This window comes from Homalodisca vitripennis, chromosome 1 (assembly GCF_021130785.1).
Source record: "Homalodisca vitripennis isolate AUS2020 chromosome 1, UT_GWSS_2.1, whole genome shotgun sequence".
NCBI classification, from domain to species: domain Eukaryota; kingdom Metazoa; phylum Arthropoda; class Insecta; order Hemiptera; family Cicadellidae; genus Homalodisca; species Homalodisca vitripennis.
This window is the reverse complement of record NC_060207.1, coordinates 182,972,702-182,992,263: the sequence shown is the minus strand read 5'-3', so window position 1 is coordinate 182,992,263 and position 19,562 is coordinate 182,972,702. Positions and strand designations below refer to the sequence as shown.

At 33.5% G+C, this 19,562-nt stretch overlaps 1 protein-coding gene across 1 annotated transcript in view; it reads right to left on the bottom strand.

Annotated features, from left to right (window-relative positions):
- Window positions 1-1,300: 1,300 nt before the first annotated feature.
- Window positions 1,301-19,562, bottom strand: part of LOC124352865 (cytoplasmic aconitate hydratase-like) — a 39,819-nt gene continuing 21,557 nt past the window's right edge. The window contains exons 13-18 of the mRNA XM_046802580.1: window positions 18,664-18,899; window positions 10,077-10,213; window positions 7,994-8,141; window positions 6,303-6,425; window positions 2,092-2,277; window positions 1,301-1,985 (exon numbers count right to left, since the gene is read on the bottom strand). Of these exons, the coding sequence (XP_046658536.1) occupies window positions 1,869-1,985; window positions 2,092-2,277; window positions 6,303-6,425; window positions 7,994-8,141; window positions 10,077-10,213; window positions 18,664-18,899 (947 nt within the window). The 3' untranslated portion in view covers window positions 1,301-1,868. The remainder of the gene's footprint in view (window positions 1,986-2,091; window positions 2,278-6,302; window positions 6,426-7,993; window positions 8,142-10,076; window positions 10,214-18,663; window positions 18,900-19,562) is intronic.

Sequence of the window (19,562 nt, the reverse complement as noted above, 5' to 3'; positions counted from 1 at the left end):
ACGTTGCAGCAGTTCCACCTAGAGCTTGTTCGCCAAATAATGGCTGATAATTTGGAACCACGGACAAAACAGAAAGGTGGCCGACCTCTGTGGGTGATAATCCAATGCGTCTAACACAGCGTCATTTTCCATCTCTTGTACCATCCACGGAAAAAAAGAAAAATGCACAACGTATTTGTCACGTTTTGTAAAAACACAAAACAAGGAGAACAGAAACGCCGCGAATCGCGCTACCAGTGCGCTGAATGCGATGTTGGGCTGTGTGTGGTGCCGTGTTTTGCACTATTCCACGAACTCAAAAATTATTGAATAATAACTCAAAGAGCTTTACAAAGTGTAAATACAAACAAATGTTCTAAATAAATACGTTTCTTTTCATTGTGAGTATTATTTTTCACTTGCTAAAGAATTATAAACAGATAATTTCCTACCCATCTTTTAGTTCCTTCAACCCCCCTCCCCCCCACCATCCCATTATATAAAAAATACGGGTTTCCCCCTAATTACTCCTTATTGTATTCTGGAACTGGCCCTCTAAATAAATAGTACTCAGAGTGCTGTATAATATTGTTTTTGCCAATAAAATTGATTAACATTAATTTTGGTTGCAAGTGGCAAAAAAAACCCCGCAGTGAAGGTGTCAGTACTGCAAGAGTATCACAGCATTCAAGGGGTTAATTACAACTATTTATTTACTATACAATTTTTTAAATTAAATTATTATAAGATTTTGTGGAACTATTGTATTAAAAAGTTATAAAAGAACTAGAAAGCCACTGCTTATTATTTTATGTAGATTCAGTTAATTCATTAAATTAAGTACAGTATATAATCACCAAATTTATCTTGTATCACAATTTGTGGAACAATTTTGTGTGATTCAAATGTTTCAAACCATAATTTAAATTAGATTATTTACTAACATTTCACAAATAAATTTGTTTGTAATATCACTTTTTAAAGATTATTTAAAAGAAACACTTTAAAAATATAAAAACAACTTGAATAAATATAAATGTAATATTTGTTTGAAATACGTAACAACATAGTTAGTTAAAACAAAAAAATAAATAATGTAACTATAATAATTATAGAAAAATACATAAAGTAATAACAATTAACAAACTTAATTCAGGAAAACAGTAGTTTTGATTGTCATTTGAGGTATTTTGATTTCTGATAATCTTCATGAATTATTCTGACAGCAGGATCTTGGTTTTAACAGAACCCTGATTTCTAACGTTAAAATGAAAATAGAGAGGACATTACAGAGGTTAATAATGAGAGCTATGCCATGAGCTTCGGGGTATTGCTGGAGCGTTTATTACACAACTAGTAATGAAAATAATACATCTACAGTCGGGTAATGGCCACAGAAATTCATGACATTTGTTTCAGACAGTGTTCAATATTACATTAAATAAAACATATTGTAATTTTTAAAAATCTATTGCTAACTATTTAAGACATGAGGAAATTAACATAAGAATTATTTTTAACAGACAACAAGTAGACAATATTTTATCAAAGCACCTGACTAACACTGCCTTTATATATCTAAAAACACTCCACTACACAGGCAACTTGAAATTGTGATGATATCATGGAAAAAACACTTTCTAATTAATTCTGAATGAATATAAAAATCTAATTTCAGTTTTCAAGCTGTTAAGTGTGCAGAGGCCTTGATGAGTGTTTTAAATATACAGGAGTTTGTTACAATTTAACTAAAACCTTGGAAGTGATACTTAAACATCGTTTCTTTTTTTATAATTGAGAACATGAAGTTCATCTTAGATTGCTCGTTACAACTGAATTTTTGGAACACCACCTGCATCAAACTGCCATGTATTTGTGTGTGTGCGGTACTACGCGTCCAGCATTTTGCGAACCATATAATTGAGGATTCCACCGTGATGATAATAAAGCAGATCCACTTCGGTGTCGAACCTCAGAAGGACCTCAAAGCTTTGGCCAGTACTCACCTAAAACACGGATATTAGATATCAGTAATTTGTCATATGTACAAAGATTTAAGCCAGTTATGGTTTGGAAATTATACCTGAAAATTCTGCCCAAACATTTGCTTACCTTGACTGTGATGTTTTGAAGAGGTTTGGCATCAGCTGGAATGTCAATGGTGTAGGTCTCCTTGCCAGTCAGTTTTAGTGACTCGGCATTCTGTCCTGGCAGGAACTGTAAAGGTATGATTCCCATACCGACCAGGTTCGAACGATGGATTCTCTCAAACGATTCTGCTATTACTGCTTTAATACCCTGCACAAACAATCAGGGATTATTAGTCACTTTGTGTTCTGTCCCGACAGAAATTGCCAACCCTGAAAAGGACCAGGTTTAAATTATGGTTTCTCTCAAACAATTTCACTATCACTGCTTTAATATTCTACACAAATAATCTAAATCATAATGAATAAAATTATCAGAATTTAGAAACCAGAACTATACAAGAAAACCAGCACTTATAAACAAATTACTGAGGAATAGCTTGAGTCACTTAGTGTTGGCCAGTCTGTCTTTAATCAGAATGTCATTTTGTTATTTAAAGTCTTTGAATGTTAGGCATATTAAATCTTTGGTAAATTTTTTGTAATATTTATTTGTGTCCTTTTTGTTGATTTTTAACTACGGTTGTTCCAATTGGATAACTCTCACATTATTTGACACCTTCTGATGGCTTACTGAAATCAAAATTATTAATAACTAGCAGTTATCTGCGGCTTCGCACGCAATTTTCTGTTGAAAAACTGGACAATATATCTATGTATTCTTTTTCTATGACATAATAAACTGTCTAGAGATAATTGATAGTCACTCAAAGCTATTCCAATCTCCTGATCCAATTTAGATTTAAGTTTAAAGAACAGAGGTTTGGGGTCCTGAAGTCGTAAAGTGAAACAGTTTTTATAAGATTAGTATTTCCCTCCCACATTCCATGATAATTTATTGAAGTTGATTTATTAGTTTATTGATGGCTTCAGTAACAATAAGAGTTAGCCTTTTTATCCCAATGACAAAAGTATATCGTACAACTAAAAAGTTGCTGTGGTCAATATGGGTCTGTTCTGGTCGTTTAAATTCACCCCCAGTGTTTTGGCATAATAAGTCGCCTGCCATTATCTTTTTATTTTCATTAGCAATGTAAACAGATGTTCAGAAAGTTTGTCAAATTATAGCTGTCAACAGCTGTTTGGTGCCAGTTTAATTTGAATTATGAAACGTTATTACGTTTCGTTCTTATCATAACATTCGAATGTAAACAAACTAATTTTTCAATTTGAATTCAACTATATTTGGTGAAATGAATGTGTTTGACAGAGATCCACAAGTATTTTAAAATTGTTTCTTTATAATAATATGCTTGTACAATATCAGACTAATTAATTCCTGTTTTTAAAAAGCTGCGTTCAATTACAATTTTTCCTGGTGCACACTGTGTTAATTGTATTCTTAAATTTTGAGGGTTGAGGTAAAATGGATAATTATTTTACTATTTCCTTTTATTGACTTCAAAAAGATATGTTTGTACTAATTTTGTATAGTTTGGCATCTTATATAAATGTTTCAAATCTAATAAAAAGACTAACTCCAGGAAGTTAAATTGTGTGCCTAAAGTATTTATGGGTCTGGTAATAATTACCTAAAACAAGTTTAATAATCCAGGAACAAAACACTGTTTGGTGCATCAAAAAAGTTTACAAAATAAAGCAAAGGATATACTTAAAAATTAATAGTTTTAAATTAAAAATTAGTTTTAATAGTGGCAAAGTGCAATAACGTCTTGAATACAGTACATTTGGAGATCTTATGTACATTGTAATAAAAAAAAGTATGATTGTAACATAGTTCAGGTTAGCATATCTTATGATTATTAGTTGTATGAGGTGTGGCTAGAAAGAAATGTTATAAATATTTACAATACAATATTATCCCCTTCAATGTACTCTCTTCCTCGATCTCTACACAGATCCATATGAATTTTCCACTGTATGTAACAATGCTGCATTTTCCATGATCCTGTTCATGACTTTCACGGCTCTTTTTCTTTTACTGCTTCTACAGTCTCAAATCTAATTCCTTTCAAAGCTTTATGGAATGAAATAATTCAGAGGGATCCAAGTCAGATGAGCTGAGTGGATGGTCTAAGGCAGGGATGTTGTGTTTCAATAAAACGTCTTGACTCACAAAGCATTATGAATTGTTGCATTGTCCTGGTGGAGGATGCATGATTTGTTTTCCCCAAAAATCATTCCATTTTCTCTGCACACACTCGCATAAGGTAGTCAGGATGCTAATGTAGTAATGCTGATTCACTGTGTGCCCCCTGGTACTCAATCAATGTGCATAATCACTTTGACTTTCTCATTCATGCTTTTTTTTGCTCTTGAGAAACAGTTAATTTCGAATGAATCTATTGACGTTTTGTGATCATAAGTAAAAATCCATGTTCGCTAGTAACGTTTTCTAAAAAGGTAGAATCACGTTCAATGTTTTCTAGAATGTCAAAATAAATCATTCATTGGCATTCTTTCTGTTCAGGTGTGAGATGTCATAGATAAATTAGAAGACCACAAACACATATCAGCTGTCCTATTAGACTACAGTAAGGCTTTCGATTGTCTAGATCATGATCTTATCTTGAAAAAGATTTCAGCCCTAGGTTTTGAAGGCTTGGCGAAAGATTGGGTGACTAGCTACCTGAAAGGACGCAAGCAAATAGTTGAGATTCAACAAAATGTAAATGGGAGTAAATGCGTGTATAGATCAAGACAACTCACAGTAAGTAGAGGAGTGCCTCAAGGCTCAGTTTTAGGCCCCTTTTTGTTCATACTTTTTACAAACGATTTTCCAAGTTTTATCAATGACAATTCTGTAGAAACCATTATGTACGCAGACGACACAACTCTTTTGTTTACAAATAACACAGCACAAAATCTAATTTTGGATATTTCATCAGCAACAGAAAAATCACTCCAATACTGCCTTCAAAACGATCTGGTCATAAATCAATCCAAAACCACCCAGATCAATTTTAGCAGAAGACAAGAGCAGATTCCAAAAATACCTAATATTTTAGTTGAAAAAAAGGCAAAACTGCTTGGCCTAACAATTAATGCTGACCTCTCCTGGACAGATCACATACGCGATCTGACCAAAAAACTTTCATCTGGCACTTATGTGGTAAAGCGAATGAAGTGGATAGGAGGTTTGGAGACGGCAAAGACAGCATACTATGCTATAGTGGAGTCCCACCTCAGATATGGCTTAATTTCATGGGGAGGAACATCTGAAACCAATCTCAACAAAATCCTGATACTCCAGAAAAAAGCTGTAAGGGCACTCTATAGCCTCAGCCCTAGGGAAAGCTGCAGAGAAGATTTCAAATCCCTGCAGCTTCTTACTGTCATAGCACTATACATCCATGCAGTCGTCATCTACACCAACCAGATGGACCTTCCTAGAAATGAAAATGCTCACTCATACCACACCAGACGAGCAACGGACTACATTCTCCCTGTACACCACACATCGCAATTCAGCAAAAAACCTTCTTACATTGGACGCAAAATCATTAATGCACTACCACCAAATCTCAAGAACATGAAAGGGAACGAACTGAAAAGACATTTTCGAGACTGGCTGATGGAACGACCTGTATATTCATTGAAGGAGTTCCTCGATCTTCTATAAATACCACATCAATATTTGTAAAGCAAGAAATATTAATCTAAGTTTTTGTTGTTATCTACTATTGACGCAATTGTATTTCTTAAAGAAACAACAAATAAAGAATATTGTCTATTGTCTACTGTCTATAGATACGTTGGAGCCTTTTTTGAACACTCTCACTATACACTTGTTGTAACATTTAAAAAGTTTCACTTGCAAATTTTACAAGTTAAAAACGAACTCTTATGTTCATTCGCTACTCTTTTTGGACACTCAACTTTTTTTGACATAGAGACAAGATATTAACTGTTACTATAATTGGCACTATGGACCTTGTCTTACCTCTCAGGTATCAAGTATTCTCTTTGATCTAGAATTTTGAACAAGGTTTACTACATTGGGCAAAAGTGCTTACTTCTATCTTCACAGAAAATGTGCCTCTACATGGGAAGAATAAGAAGAAAGTTATTTGTGCTGGAACTTGATGAAATGCTGAATTTTCTTAACAACTACACCTATCGATAAGCTCCTAAAGGAAACAAAGCAGTACAGAAATTTTATACACTCTAACTATTTATTTTAGTAACTAAAACCAAGATCTTAGGGTGACTTACAAGGAGGAAAGGTCCTTTGGCTGCCCAGTCACGGGATGATCCACATCCATACTCTTTACCCACAATGGCTATCAGCGGAGTGTTTGTCTGTGCATAGCGCTCGGCCGCATCAAACACATCTAACTGTAACAGAATAAATAATAAATTAAAATAAAACACCATGACACACTTCCAATACAATATGTTTTGGAGTTTTCAGTAATGTATTCTATCTACTCTAAAACTTACATTGCTTGAAGACTTGTAATAGTCTACCTACTCTTAAAAACTTACTGCATTACGAAATCTAAGAACCTTATATCCAATGTTCATGTCATGTAGTAGCAAAATATTAAGCTCTTTTAGTACACATGTTTGCAACATTTCAACTGAATGTGTTCAATTAAAATTAAAATCGAACTGTTGATATAAATGTGTTTTTTGAGATCTACTAAAAAGCACAATAATTTTGCATCCTCTGTTTACAATAATAAAGAGATTTTCAGACCTCTTATAATTTAACATGATTTTGCTGTTTAAAAAAATTAGAAATTTAATGATTACACCATTATGGTATACTTATAACAAAAGAATCAGTTCTGTTTTCCAATAATGTTTATTGAAACATTGAAAATTCTGACTTGCTTTATTGCATTACAGGATCTAGTAGCCTCACATAATTACATCACATTCTATTCCTAACTCCCAGAAAAAAATCAGCAATTTAATAGTTCAGGAACAAAATGCTAGAATGCTTTGTTTAATTATTCAACCTGGAAGCGTCTAACAGAAATTCTAAAATGTGCATTGATTTTAGTGCATGTGAAGTTTTGTAGCTTCATGTGATATGGTTACAATAAAATTAAGCCATTTTTGAACTTGCACATAAGATCAGTATTAAAACTTTCAAGTGCCGCCATTTTATTTAGGATTAACCTTTCGAGGTCTAATTTGCGGCATCATGTTCTACTAATTAATATCTTTAAAATGGTATGCACATCGACCTACATTTACATTTAAGATTTTCCACAGAATCCTTAAGGGCCATTCCCCTGAAGTGGTGGAAAGTTACTAATTGCATCAAAAAGTTTAATTTTATGCCCTACGTCACTGTGCAAAGTTTGATGTTTGTAAGTTTACAAGTACAAAAGATATTAGACCGTTTGAGCTTTTTTTAGTTAGACCGAAGACATTTGAGTTTTCAGCATCCCTGTATAATGAAATGTACATGATAAAACTTTGCTCAGCTTAAATAAAAAATCTTTTGAACAAAAAGCAAAATTATCTGTTTACAAATAACAATATCCACCACAGAGAGGTTAAAAACAAAATTACAAATAGGAAAACTATACACATTGTTAACTAGGAACAAGATAAAACAAAATCAAAACCCATTAACAATAAAAAAAACTCATAGGCTTTTGATTATTGTATAATTTAAAGGGCTTTGACTAGTAATAATGCTTTTAGCGGTAAAATATGAATTGACCCTATTGGGGTCAATCGCACTTTGGAAGTTATACGATCGACACCAAATGGGTCGGTCGTACGCTTCCAGGGTTGAACATTCAACTATGGTGCATTGGAAAATAAACCTACAGACCTCTTATCACTTTAAATGATTGCTTACGAGCCATCAAAGGTCTTATAATGCACCAGAAGTAGGAAGAGCTAGTAAAACATTCACCTTGATATTTGTAGAGAAAACTCACCTCTTCTCCAGACGGTATGTGCAAGGTGCGAGGCCCCGACTGGCTCACCAACTTGTTGACCAACCGAATGTTGGCAAATGTTCCTCGTGCCATCACATCATCATTCCCTCGTCGTGATCCGTACGAGTTGAAGTCTCTCGGTGTCAACCTACCACAAACACAGCGGTCACAGAAACACTATTTCAAAAACATTTAACCTTAACAGGTCAACTAACTCTTTTTCAGTTAACCTGATTACATCTTAAGTGCAATCAGCCGTTCTATGGCCAATCAGTGTTCACCAGCAGGAATCAATAAATCATTGTCATTACCAGTCACAGACCTTTAAACAATATATCACATTAAAGCCTGTGTGTTGTAGTTTATATTTAGTGGTATTTGACTTATTATTAGCTTTTTTTTGTTACCATTCAGCATTGTTGTCCAGCTTTTATTTTGTTTGCATCACATGAACAACTGAAACAGTTATCTATAAACAAACCAGTTTCTGTTGTGTTCTATCATAGTTATTGTACATTATTGTATTGAATAATTTTAATTTGTGTTAGTGGTAAGTGACTAAAATGGGTGATCCATGAAGATCAAGTAATATCAGAAACTTGTGTAATAAATACTGATGTAAGTGATCTTTTTTAGTCAAAATTGAATCCTTATATAAATAATTCATCTCTTATGTATTTTATGGCAAAAACTCACAAGATTGTTTCAATAAAAAGGTACAATGTTTAAATGTGGAATGATTCGTGAAAACTTTATTTTTATTATTTTGTTAATTAGCAACTATGAATAGGTAAAAAAATTGTCAAGTTTGAGTTTCTTCTTGAAAATGAAAAAAAAAAAAATTTTATGAATTTCTTAAAAGAATGTCATAACGCTATAACACTATTTCTGTGTTATAGTGATATTGCCTTCAATTTGGTTATTCTAGATATTTTGTGAAGGTAATATATCAATTACATGTAGATACTCTTATGTAGCAAATCTTTGTACAGAGAGATTCCTGATGCATGTGATGTATCGTTTAGTGCTCTTGGTTCTGTGCAATGGCATCACCTGAGTTCATATCACCAGTTAGGACTTCATATCATACTGTTGGGTGTACCAGCCAGGTATTCTACATATAATGTAGCTAAAGCGGGAAAGGTTGACTTAATGCAAATGTTGAATTTAGCTCCATTTCACCTTCCATTTAGAGCAGCGTCTGAAACATGACACTGTCACAGACTTCGCTCCGAGAATCTTCAGTCCGCATCTGAAGAAATACTAGGACTCGATTGCACCACTGTGCTTTTGGAATCGTGTCAAAAACATCATAATGCACTCAATTCGGTACCTGATGAGACAATAAGAACATCTAGATTTCACTGGATGGCTGCTGGGAAACCAGACAGACATTTTTTTGGGTCTGTGTGTCTCTGATATCCAAACGATGCAAAGAAATAGTTTAAAACTTCTTTATCACCGACTTTTTTGTATGTCTTTCAGGCTCCAGGAGTCAAGTCTGTAATTGTATCAGATTTTAGACGCTACACTAAACGGAAGGTGGAATGAAGCTAAACTCAGGTATTGATTGAATTTTTGACGTACAATGTACTATTTTGTTAAATTTAGTTGAGTGAGTGGCAAGCATTCTGTTTAGTTTTAAGTTTTCGTCTATATTCAATCTTATGTATTAGGATTTTTTGACCTGAATATGAGGGTAGATTTCATCCTTGAAACGTGGTCTATTTTTGTTAGAGATAATGTTGGCAAATGTCCGAAATCATAATTATTCTTTTAAAGAGGATGCTTTGTTACGTAGATTATGGTACCTGTAGATTCTGTCTACATGGTTAGTGAAATCTGATGTCTTGACAATAAAAAGAACCAACATTCTAGGCTGACATCACATTATAGTAGAAGATTTAAACAGTTTTGACCTCAGTTCTTTGAGGGGACAGGTTTAGGTAGAATACCTGTAACTGGGATTTTCTTCAGTAAAGCAAAGTAAGAGAAAACAATACATATCTAAAGTCATGTTGCTTTTCTTTCTCCTTGATTCAATACAATAAAAACACAAAATGAACATAGAAAGTGAACTGACCCTCTCTTAGCGAGGTATCGAGCGGCTGGGCTGTTTCGGGCGATACTGCCAGCCGGACTGATGTGGTCAGTAGTGACAGAGTCTCCTAACAGCAGCAACACATTAGCATTCTTGACACTGCCTAGCTGTGGCAGCTCCTGAAACATGACATCACCATGACTGACAATGTAACACGAGTCACCTTGTAATTATATAGTACAGCACAGCAGATCTTACATAATCATGTTACGTAACTTACATAACATGATTACTAAGTTGGGCTGGGATTATGAATCCCAATAAATATGACTTTTAAAATTATACTATTATATAAAAATCTAATGGTACCTGTATGTGTGTGTTTTACTCAACCATGTAAAAACTACTGAACCCTCTGTACTAACATTTTGCATTTACATTCTTAGAATCCTTGGCTAATACACATGCTGTCCAATTGATTGGACTGCGCTGTCTACAGTAACATCATTCTTGTAGGCATTGCAGTCATGCCACAGCCAGAAGTGTCTCTCACTCATTACACTGTATAAACATTATACAATTAAGAATAGATTCAGTGTGGTGCATGTCACCAGGATGTGGCGATGATCCAATGGGGAGGAACAACAGCACAAAATAGAAAAGCAATTCAATATGATTAAACAAATTTTTACAAACAAGAACAGCTAAGTCAAATACATTGTTTTAATACAGTACAAACAATTACTTCAATACATAGGGACACAACCTGACAAAACTGATATATGCTTTATGTCAAAATTATCTTATCATCCTCCTAGTTCTAATAAAAGAGAACTCTAATAAGCTGGGACCTTTGGTATTTTATAAATCATTTTTATTGGTTTTATTTAAATATAGTTAAGCAAACATTGGTGAAATTGTGCAATTCTTCTATAAGTTTCTTATTAATATTGTTAAAAATAAAATAACTAACTTTACATTTCATTTAAGTGTTCTAAATCAGCTATTCCATTAAACACATTTCGTGACTACAATAAATTACTATAATTTTTGGACTACAGAACTGGATATTTTCAATGCTTTTGTGTAAGAAAACATGGTGCACTTTGGCTTTAAAAATTTACTGTATAGCATGCTATGAATTATTATAAATGTACCTTAGTTTATTCCTTGTTATTGTATGAACAGAAAAATGTTAGATTTTTTTTAAAAATATACATATATTATACACTATTTACAAATTTTTATTTATACTTTTTAGAAGTTGGTTTGGGTGTGAAACCACCTCAAAACATGTTTCCAGATGAAGTGGAACATGACACTTTTTACATTGGTACACTGTTTCACTTCATTTTCCCCTGTTAGGCACAATCTTTACATTTTCTTGATGGGCCTAGCTTTGGTGGTTGGAGGTATCTTTTCAATAAAATGCCCTCCAAAAACTTTCCTTGAAGGCGCCTCAGTGGTGCTTCTCCATAAGCGGGAGGCCCTACCAAAAGGGTTACCTGAGCCCAAAAGGTTTCGTCACAGAAGTGATTGAACACATCTGATTTCAGTGCAAGTTTTCTCCCTAAATGACCTCGAAATGATAGGAATCTATTCATGATTGCCGGGTTATTTTTTGTTATTTGTTGTTAAAACGCATTGTACTAACAGTATTTTGGTCCAACACTCCACACAAAATTCACAAGGACTTAGCCGGTGTGTTTTATCGTCACTTTCATTATCACTTTCAGTCATCGTTTGTACGATCAGACATTTCATTATTTTCGTGTATCATTGTCATCTTGTTCACTGTCACTTTCCTCATCACCACTTTCATCTAAAACATTAGCAACGTAAGCCGCAAAATCATACGAAAAAAAATTTACGAACACATCATTCCTGCGTCGCGCAGACGCCATCTTGACTGTTTACAAACGAAAGAAAAGCTTTGTTTTGCTAAGATGATTTGAGGGAACAATATCAGATGATTTTCAGCAACGAAGAAGAAAAAAAACATAGACTAGAGAATATTGAGAACAAAATATGCAGCAAATGTGAATGCCTCTGGCGAATCTATCGGCAATATATATGATGTCGGCTATACGTTGATGTCGTGTCTAGCGGGACGGGCACTGCCCGTCTTTAGTCGTTGGGCCCGTGCGAAGAAGTGAAGGATGGAAACTGCCCGTCCAATGTCTTTCAATGGGGTTAATTTTGGAAAACAGTTTAAAGCACCTATAAGGCTCACTTTTCTCAATTGGGATTTCTGGGTAATTAAATCTAGCATTTGATACAAATTATAAACACATATTATTAGTTACTCTTACTTTTAATATAAATACTACTGTGTATTTGGTTCTTGGCGAGCCATTACAAACCATAAACACTGATTTCAATTATGTATTAAACTAATACTAAAGTAGCCACTATTAAAAAACACATTGCCCAGCCAAAAATAAATAAAAAAAAAAAGAAATCATAAACAAAAACTTTTCATAATTCAACGATTGTAAACTAAAACATATGATACTATGTCATTTGTTTGATTTTGTCATAGTTCTCCATTTTTATCATGTTTTTTCCGTCTTTGTTGTTATGCACTAAATTTATGTATTGGATTGGTCTATTCAGTTTAAAGTTTTTCATTGTCTGCTAAGTTTTTCATAAATAAATAAAAATTCTCTTTGTTAGAAATTAATTTACTAAATATAATACAATATTTACTCCCCATATTGTACTACAAACTTGGAGGTTACCTTAGTCATGCCCTGGAAGAATGGAGGGTTCTTGATGTAGGTTGAGGAGGTTGTCCCAGGGGGTTTTTACAGCTGGCACTGGGAGCTGTCAAGGACTGCCAACAGCTGTTGGAGCCATTCTCTATCCGGGCATAATACACCTCACGGAACATAGCCGGGTCTATCACATGCTTGGTCTCTACTTTGTGGATTTCCCTCCCCGGCTCGGCCAGATCTCACGGAGGTACACCGGATCACCATTTGCTCTCTTGCCCTACATTTTGTTAAACTACTACTTCAATATATTTTTTCTTTTTTTGTATGTGATAAACAAATAAGAAAAGCTCTTTTTATACAATATGCATATTTACAAACTAGGCTACTGCTTCATACTATAATGCTATGGTCTCATTTTATTCAAAATTTTTTTATTAACGCCACAAAAAAGAGCCTCTGAATATTAAGTTTTTTTTCAATAGGTGAATGTACATGACATTCTATATCTTAAGTTCTCTATTAAATGTAATTTAGAGCTACATGAGAAATTCAAGCTCAAATACACAAAAAAACAGACACTTTATATTCCTGTAGTGAGTTAGACTATTACATCAAATTTAGATATAAAACACTCATCACCACATATTGTTTGACTGACATAAATAATATTAGTTTTTGATTAACATGTGATATCTACCTTGTAGGTGAAAGACCTTATGACAAAAATAAATGTTATTATGTAGAAGAGTGAGAATTTGTTCTCTTTATTTTAAACTTGATCAAATTTTACCATTTGTGAGTCCATGAATTTGGATGTGATTAACTGAATTTTTACCCATTTTTTGTCCAGTGGTAAATTATGATTCAGTAAAGTCTGAATTCCAAAACTTTATAGTAAAAAAATAATTAGTTTCTGTCCAAAATAAATTAATAAAGTGATTAAAACTAAAGATTTACTTTTTTTACATGAGAGTGCAGTGTTAAAAAAATTATCATTTCCGAACTTGTTTAATATTGCATTGCTCAATGATGTAGAAATTGAGATATATTTATTCACAAAAAACAACAAGAATAAACCACCTAAATATTTATTCAATTTTCTCACAAGAAACATTCATGAGAAGTCATTTAAATACTACTCTAGATGATTTTTAAAAAATTAATTTAAACAAATAGGTTAATGATTAAATGACATTCTTGTGTTTTGTTTCTCTGTGATTGGATTATGCACAGTTTGCATTGTGTTGTGTATCACTCTTTAAAATAGGCCATATTTAGACCACATTTTGTTGTTTTAAGGACCAGTTTTTGTTTTTGATTAGCATCAACTTAGAATGCGTTCTCAGCAGGACCACATCTTTAAATTCCCTGTTTCTATGACAATCTGAAATATTTGAGATTAGGTCAAACCCATATCTTCAATTTTCATCATGCAGGTTATAATATCATTAAGGTCAAGACAAACCCCACTGTTTACACAGCATAAAGCCACATCTTTAGATTGCATTTTGTCCGTTCACTTCTATATTATCATATTAGATAATTAATAAGAAAAATTCAGTGATGAAATTAAATTGAAATTAATTTAATTTTAATAAAAAAAATCATAAAAAACAACTCATAAATTATAATTTATCACATTACCACATATACAAGGTTCCCACATTTCAACATTAAAACGACATATCCCAATGGTTTCAGTCTCAAAGTCAATGGGTTCGACCCGCATCCGGCGAGGCGGCCGATTGCGTAGGCAATGGTACCAGTAGGGGGGAAGCCAAGTAGTTGGCTCTTGGGATATTGGGCGGTGAATTCGCCCCTCGAATTCATGTTGCCCGAAAGCACTCCACAACATACAAGGTATTCATTCTGCAATCAATCAATAAAGAGGGACTGGCTTATTTAGTAAAAGAGCACTCTTGTGTTAAGCATGGATTCAATTCTGCTTACGTTATACAAGACTTGTTTCGTAAATTAATTTTCACATTTGTACATTAAAAAATACTCAAAACATTTACAAACTTTTTTTTTAGCGTATATATTTGAAAGGTCAAATCTTAAGCTACTTTTCTTACACGACCGACCACGAAAATATAAGCTCTTTTCATATCTGGTGACAACCATTTTCAGTACTAATGAATGACCATCCCAGAGTGCTGTATTCAGTAATCACCTATTGACGGTGAACAAACCGAAACGATTTGTTGTAACAAATCCAAACATATTTTTTAATGTAGAAAAAACAAATAAACAATCACAAAAAAGTCAAGAGCAAATTTTTCAATCTGTTTAGTTTGATCTTTTTTTGAAATCCTGGAATGACAGCTATATTCGTTTCTGGAGGCAGACCAATGTTTAGCATTGTGAAATGGTTTTTATATTTGCATTAATTGAATTTCTCCATGTGTACCTTTTCAATGGTTCTAGTCAGCTACTGTCTCATCAGTGGGCCGCTCTATTGCCAATACAGGTTCATGGCAGTGCACGGAAGCCGACAGTTAAATGTCAAAGCCGAGCTGAGTGAGAGCAGAGGAGAGAGACCACCCCACTCTCCCGCAAGATAGTAAAGTGACCACCCCCGAGCTGGCAGACAGGGAGGTCTTGACGTTACGGTGCTACAGAGAAGCCCTGCATTCAACTGCCTTGCGCGCGCCAGCAGCCTGCACAAGCATGTCTCTTCACAGTTCATAAGGTCTTTGCCTTTATTTCATTTACTAGGTATTACACATACATAGTACTTCTGGAACACAGTTAAAATTTCATTTTGTTTCACCTGTTCTTTTAAAATTTGAAAGGGGATATCTTGCCTGCAAGTTTCAACATTTTGAAATTGAAAGGTCATTCATGTCTTTCATCACAATGTTGTTAGAATTGACCACCTCATATTTTAATATTAATTAAAGTGTTTAGACTCAATCTTCCATATGTTTTATACCAAGAATGTATTTCAATTATACACTTGTGCTTATATGAATTACTTATGTTATTATTATATATGTTAAGTACAAAATTAAATATATTATAACATATTATGCTTTTTACTTATTTACATTAATGAGTTTTACTTTTGAAAATGGTAATTAAATTTATTGAACACGTTTCTATTTATTAATAATAGTTTTAACAGTATCTGGAGTGTTACCTTATGGAGTGTCACATCTCTCTCTCAATGACAAAGTTCAATTACATCGCAACTTGAATTTATATTTTATTATAAATAGTATCAGAAACAATTTTTAATTTTGTTAATAGTAATATTTACTATTTACCAATTAACATGTAAGCGTGATTATACCTTTGAATTTATACTGTTAGAGAAAGTGTGATAAATTGGGTTTGTTAGAAACGATAATTTTATCATAGGTCTAAATCAGAAGAACGGAGACTTAAAGACAATAATTTTATAGTTATTATTATTTCTAGTGGTCCCTGCCACACAAACCAACACGTAAATACTGGTGCTATATACTTTTTGAAATAGTCAGCCACTAATGTACAGTAGCACTCAAACAGTGGGGTCTCTAGTTATCAGTTTATAGTGTTGAAAGAATTTAAATGGGCACTATTTTCCTCCTTCATTTCCTGAACAACATACAGCTCTGATCCAAACAGTGGGGAGTCTCTAGTTATCAGTTTATAGTGTTGAAGAATTTAAATGGGGGGCACTATTTTCTCCTTCATTCCTGAAACAACATACAGCTCTGATCCAAACAGTGGGGGTCTCTAGTTATTCAGTTTTATATAGTGTTGAAGAATTTAAATGGGCACACTATTTTCTCCTTCATTCTGAACAACATACAGCTCTGATCCAAAACAGTGGGGGGTCTCTAGTTATCAGTTTATAGTGTTTGAAGAATTTTAAATGGGGCACTATTTTCCTCCTTCATTCTGAACAACATACAGCTCTGAATCCAAACAGTGGGGTCTCTAGTTATCAGTTTATAGTGTTTTGAAGAATTTAAATGGGCACTATTTTCTCCTTCATTCTGAACAACATAAGCTCTGATCCAAAACAGTGGGTCTCTAGATTATCAGTTTAATAGTGTTGAAGAATTTAAATGGGCACTATTTTCTCCTTCATTCTGAACAACATACAGCTCTGATCCAAACAGTAGGGTCTCTAGTTATCAGTTTATAGTGTTGAAAGAATTTAAATGGGCACTATTTTCATTTCTCCTCCTTCATTCTGAAACAACATACAGCTCTGATCCAAAACAGTGGCTGAGGTCTCTATACGAAAAACTCACAAGAGAGTGCAGTTGAGGGAGGAGCCTATTTTGCCCGTGACTTTGGATGCGGCTCCCAACGAGAACTGAGCGACGTTGCCAAAAAAAAAAAAAATCAAACTTGTTCCCCGCTGTAGACCACAAGCCCGCTTGCGAGTCCAGCGTTCTTAAAATACTTAACCGTTACGCTCGAAAGAAAATGTTAGAGCTGGTCTTGAATTATTGAATTAAGTATTAACAATACTACGTATTTTCTACAAAAAGTAATTTTACGGTCACATTTCTAAACTAAAAAAGTATTCACATCTCCTGTAGATCGTTATTGATTCAATCCATGTTGTAGTAGTAAATGGATATGAAATAAATATATTGTATTATATTAATCAGCTCATGATACGAAGATCGTAAGGCATTAATAAAATCTTTTAAGCCGCCGAAAATATAAATTAAAAAGGAAAACATAAAAATAATACACGCAAAAAAATGTTAATTTCCCTGACTATTTAACAGGTTAGATAATGCCATTATCACCTGATATATAAATTTCATAACCATTTTGAAAGCAATTACATGTTTAGCATAGTATAATCATGTTATGTGATAAATGGATTTTCAATTTGGTAAGAAAAGTTATTATCAAATACATCTGATATATATATTCTTTTCCATAAATATACTTCTTGATGTCAGTACATAAACGGTAGGAATTTGTTGCGCCGCAACGGTTTTTTGTTACCATGCTTCGGGTTTCTCATAAATATTATAACCAATTTGAAAGCACTTTTTCCTAACCTGGCTATTAATGAGTCGCTTGAATCAATCTGTGTTATTGTAAAATTGTTTTCACACGTGGTGTGATTTAAATATTCAAAGCTGGCCAATAGATGAAAAAATCGTTTTTCAGCACAAGTTTTTTAGTTAGCTATTATATGAATGCACTTTCTTAAATAAATTTCTAAAGTAACGTTTTCTCTATAACATCCAATGAAATTTTGAACACAGTACATAATAGATGATGTCAGACGAGTGAAAATGTGGAGGAAACATGGGTGTGAAATACCTGTAAACAAAAGCCGCCGCACGCCAGCTGTGGTGGGTCATTACCAGACGGTACATGAGTCATTACTGTTTCCAAGATAAACAACCCCCTTCGTCCTTCCGGTCCTTGGACGCGTCAAGTTCAGTGCTATTGTCGGCTTAATCATATATGGCCGGGTTATGAAAATACTGCATTCTCTTCATATTCCAGTACGCGAAATTATAACACATATTATTAGTTACTCTTACTTTTATATAAATACTACTGTGTATTTGGTTCTTGAGCAGCCATTACAACCATAACACTGATTTCAATCATGTATTAACTAATACTAAAGTAGCCACCATTAAAACACATGCCAGCCAAAAATAAAGAAGTCATAAACAAAAACTTTCATAATTCAACGATTGTAAATAAAACAATGATACTATGTAATTTGTTTGATTTTGTCATAGTTCTCCATTTTTATCATGTTTTTTCCGTCTTTGTTGTTATGCACTAAATTTTTGTATTGGTTCCATTCAGTTTAAAGTTTTTCATTGTCTGCTAAGTTTTTCATAAATAAATAAAAAATTCTCTTTGTTAGAAATTAATTTACTAATAATACAATATTTACTCCCCATCCCCATATACTACAAACTTGGTACCTTAGTCATGCCCTGGAAGAATGGAGGGTTCTTGATGTAGGTTGAGGAGGTGTCCCAGGGGTACAGCTGGCCACTGGGAGCTGTCAAGGACTGCCAACTGTTGGAGCCATTCTCTATCCGGGCGTACACCTCACGGAACATAGCCGGTATCACATGCTTGGTCTCTACTTTGTGGATTTCCTCCCGGCTCGGCCAGATCTCACGGAGGTACACCGGCTCACCATTTGCTCTCTTGCCTACATGTTAACACACTTCAATATTCAGGTTTTTTTCTTTTTTTGTATGTGGTAAATAAATAAGAAAGCTCTTTTGTACAATATGTATTTTTACAAATAGGCTACTGCTTCATACTATAATGCTATGGTCTCATTTTATTCAAAATTTTTTATTAACGCCACAAAAAAGAGCTGAATATTAAGTTTTTCTTCAATAGGTGAATGAATATGACATTCTATATCTTAAGTTCTCTATTAGATATAATTTAGAGCTACATGAGAAATTCAAGCTCAAATACACAAAAACAACACTTTATATTGTAGTGAGTTAGGCTATTACATCAAATTTAGATATCAAACATCATCACCACATATTGTTTGATTGACAAAATAATATTAGTTTTTGATAACATGTGATATCTACCTTGTAGGTGAAAGACCTTATGACAAAAATAAATGTTATTATGTAGAAGAGTGAGAATTTGTTCTCTTTATTTTAAACTTGATCAAATTTTACCATTTGAGGTCCATGAATAGGATGTGATTAACTGAATTTTACCATTTTTGTCCAGTGGTATATTTTGTACCATTATAATTCAGTAAAGTCTGAATTCCAAAACTTATAGTAAAAAAATAATTAGTTTCTGTCCAAAATAAATTAATAAAGTGATTAAAACTAAAGAT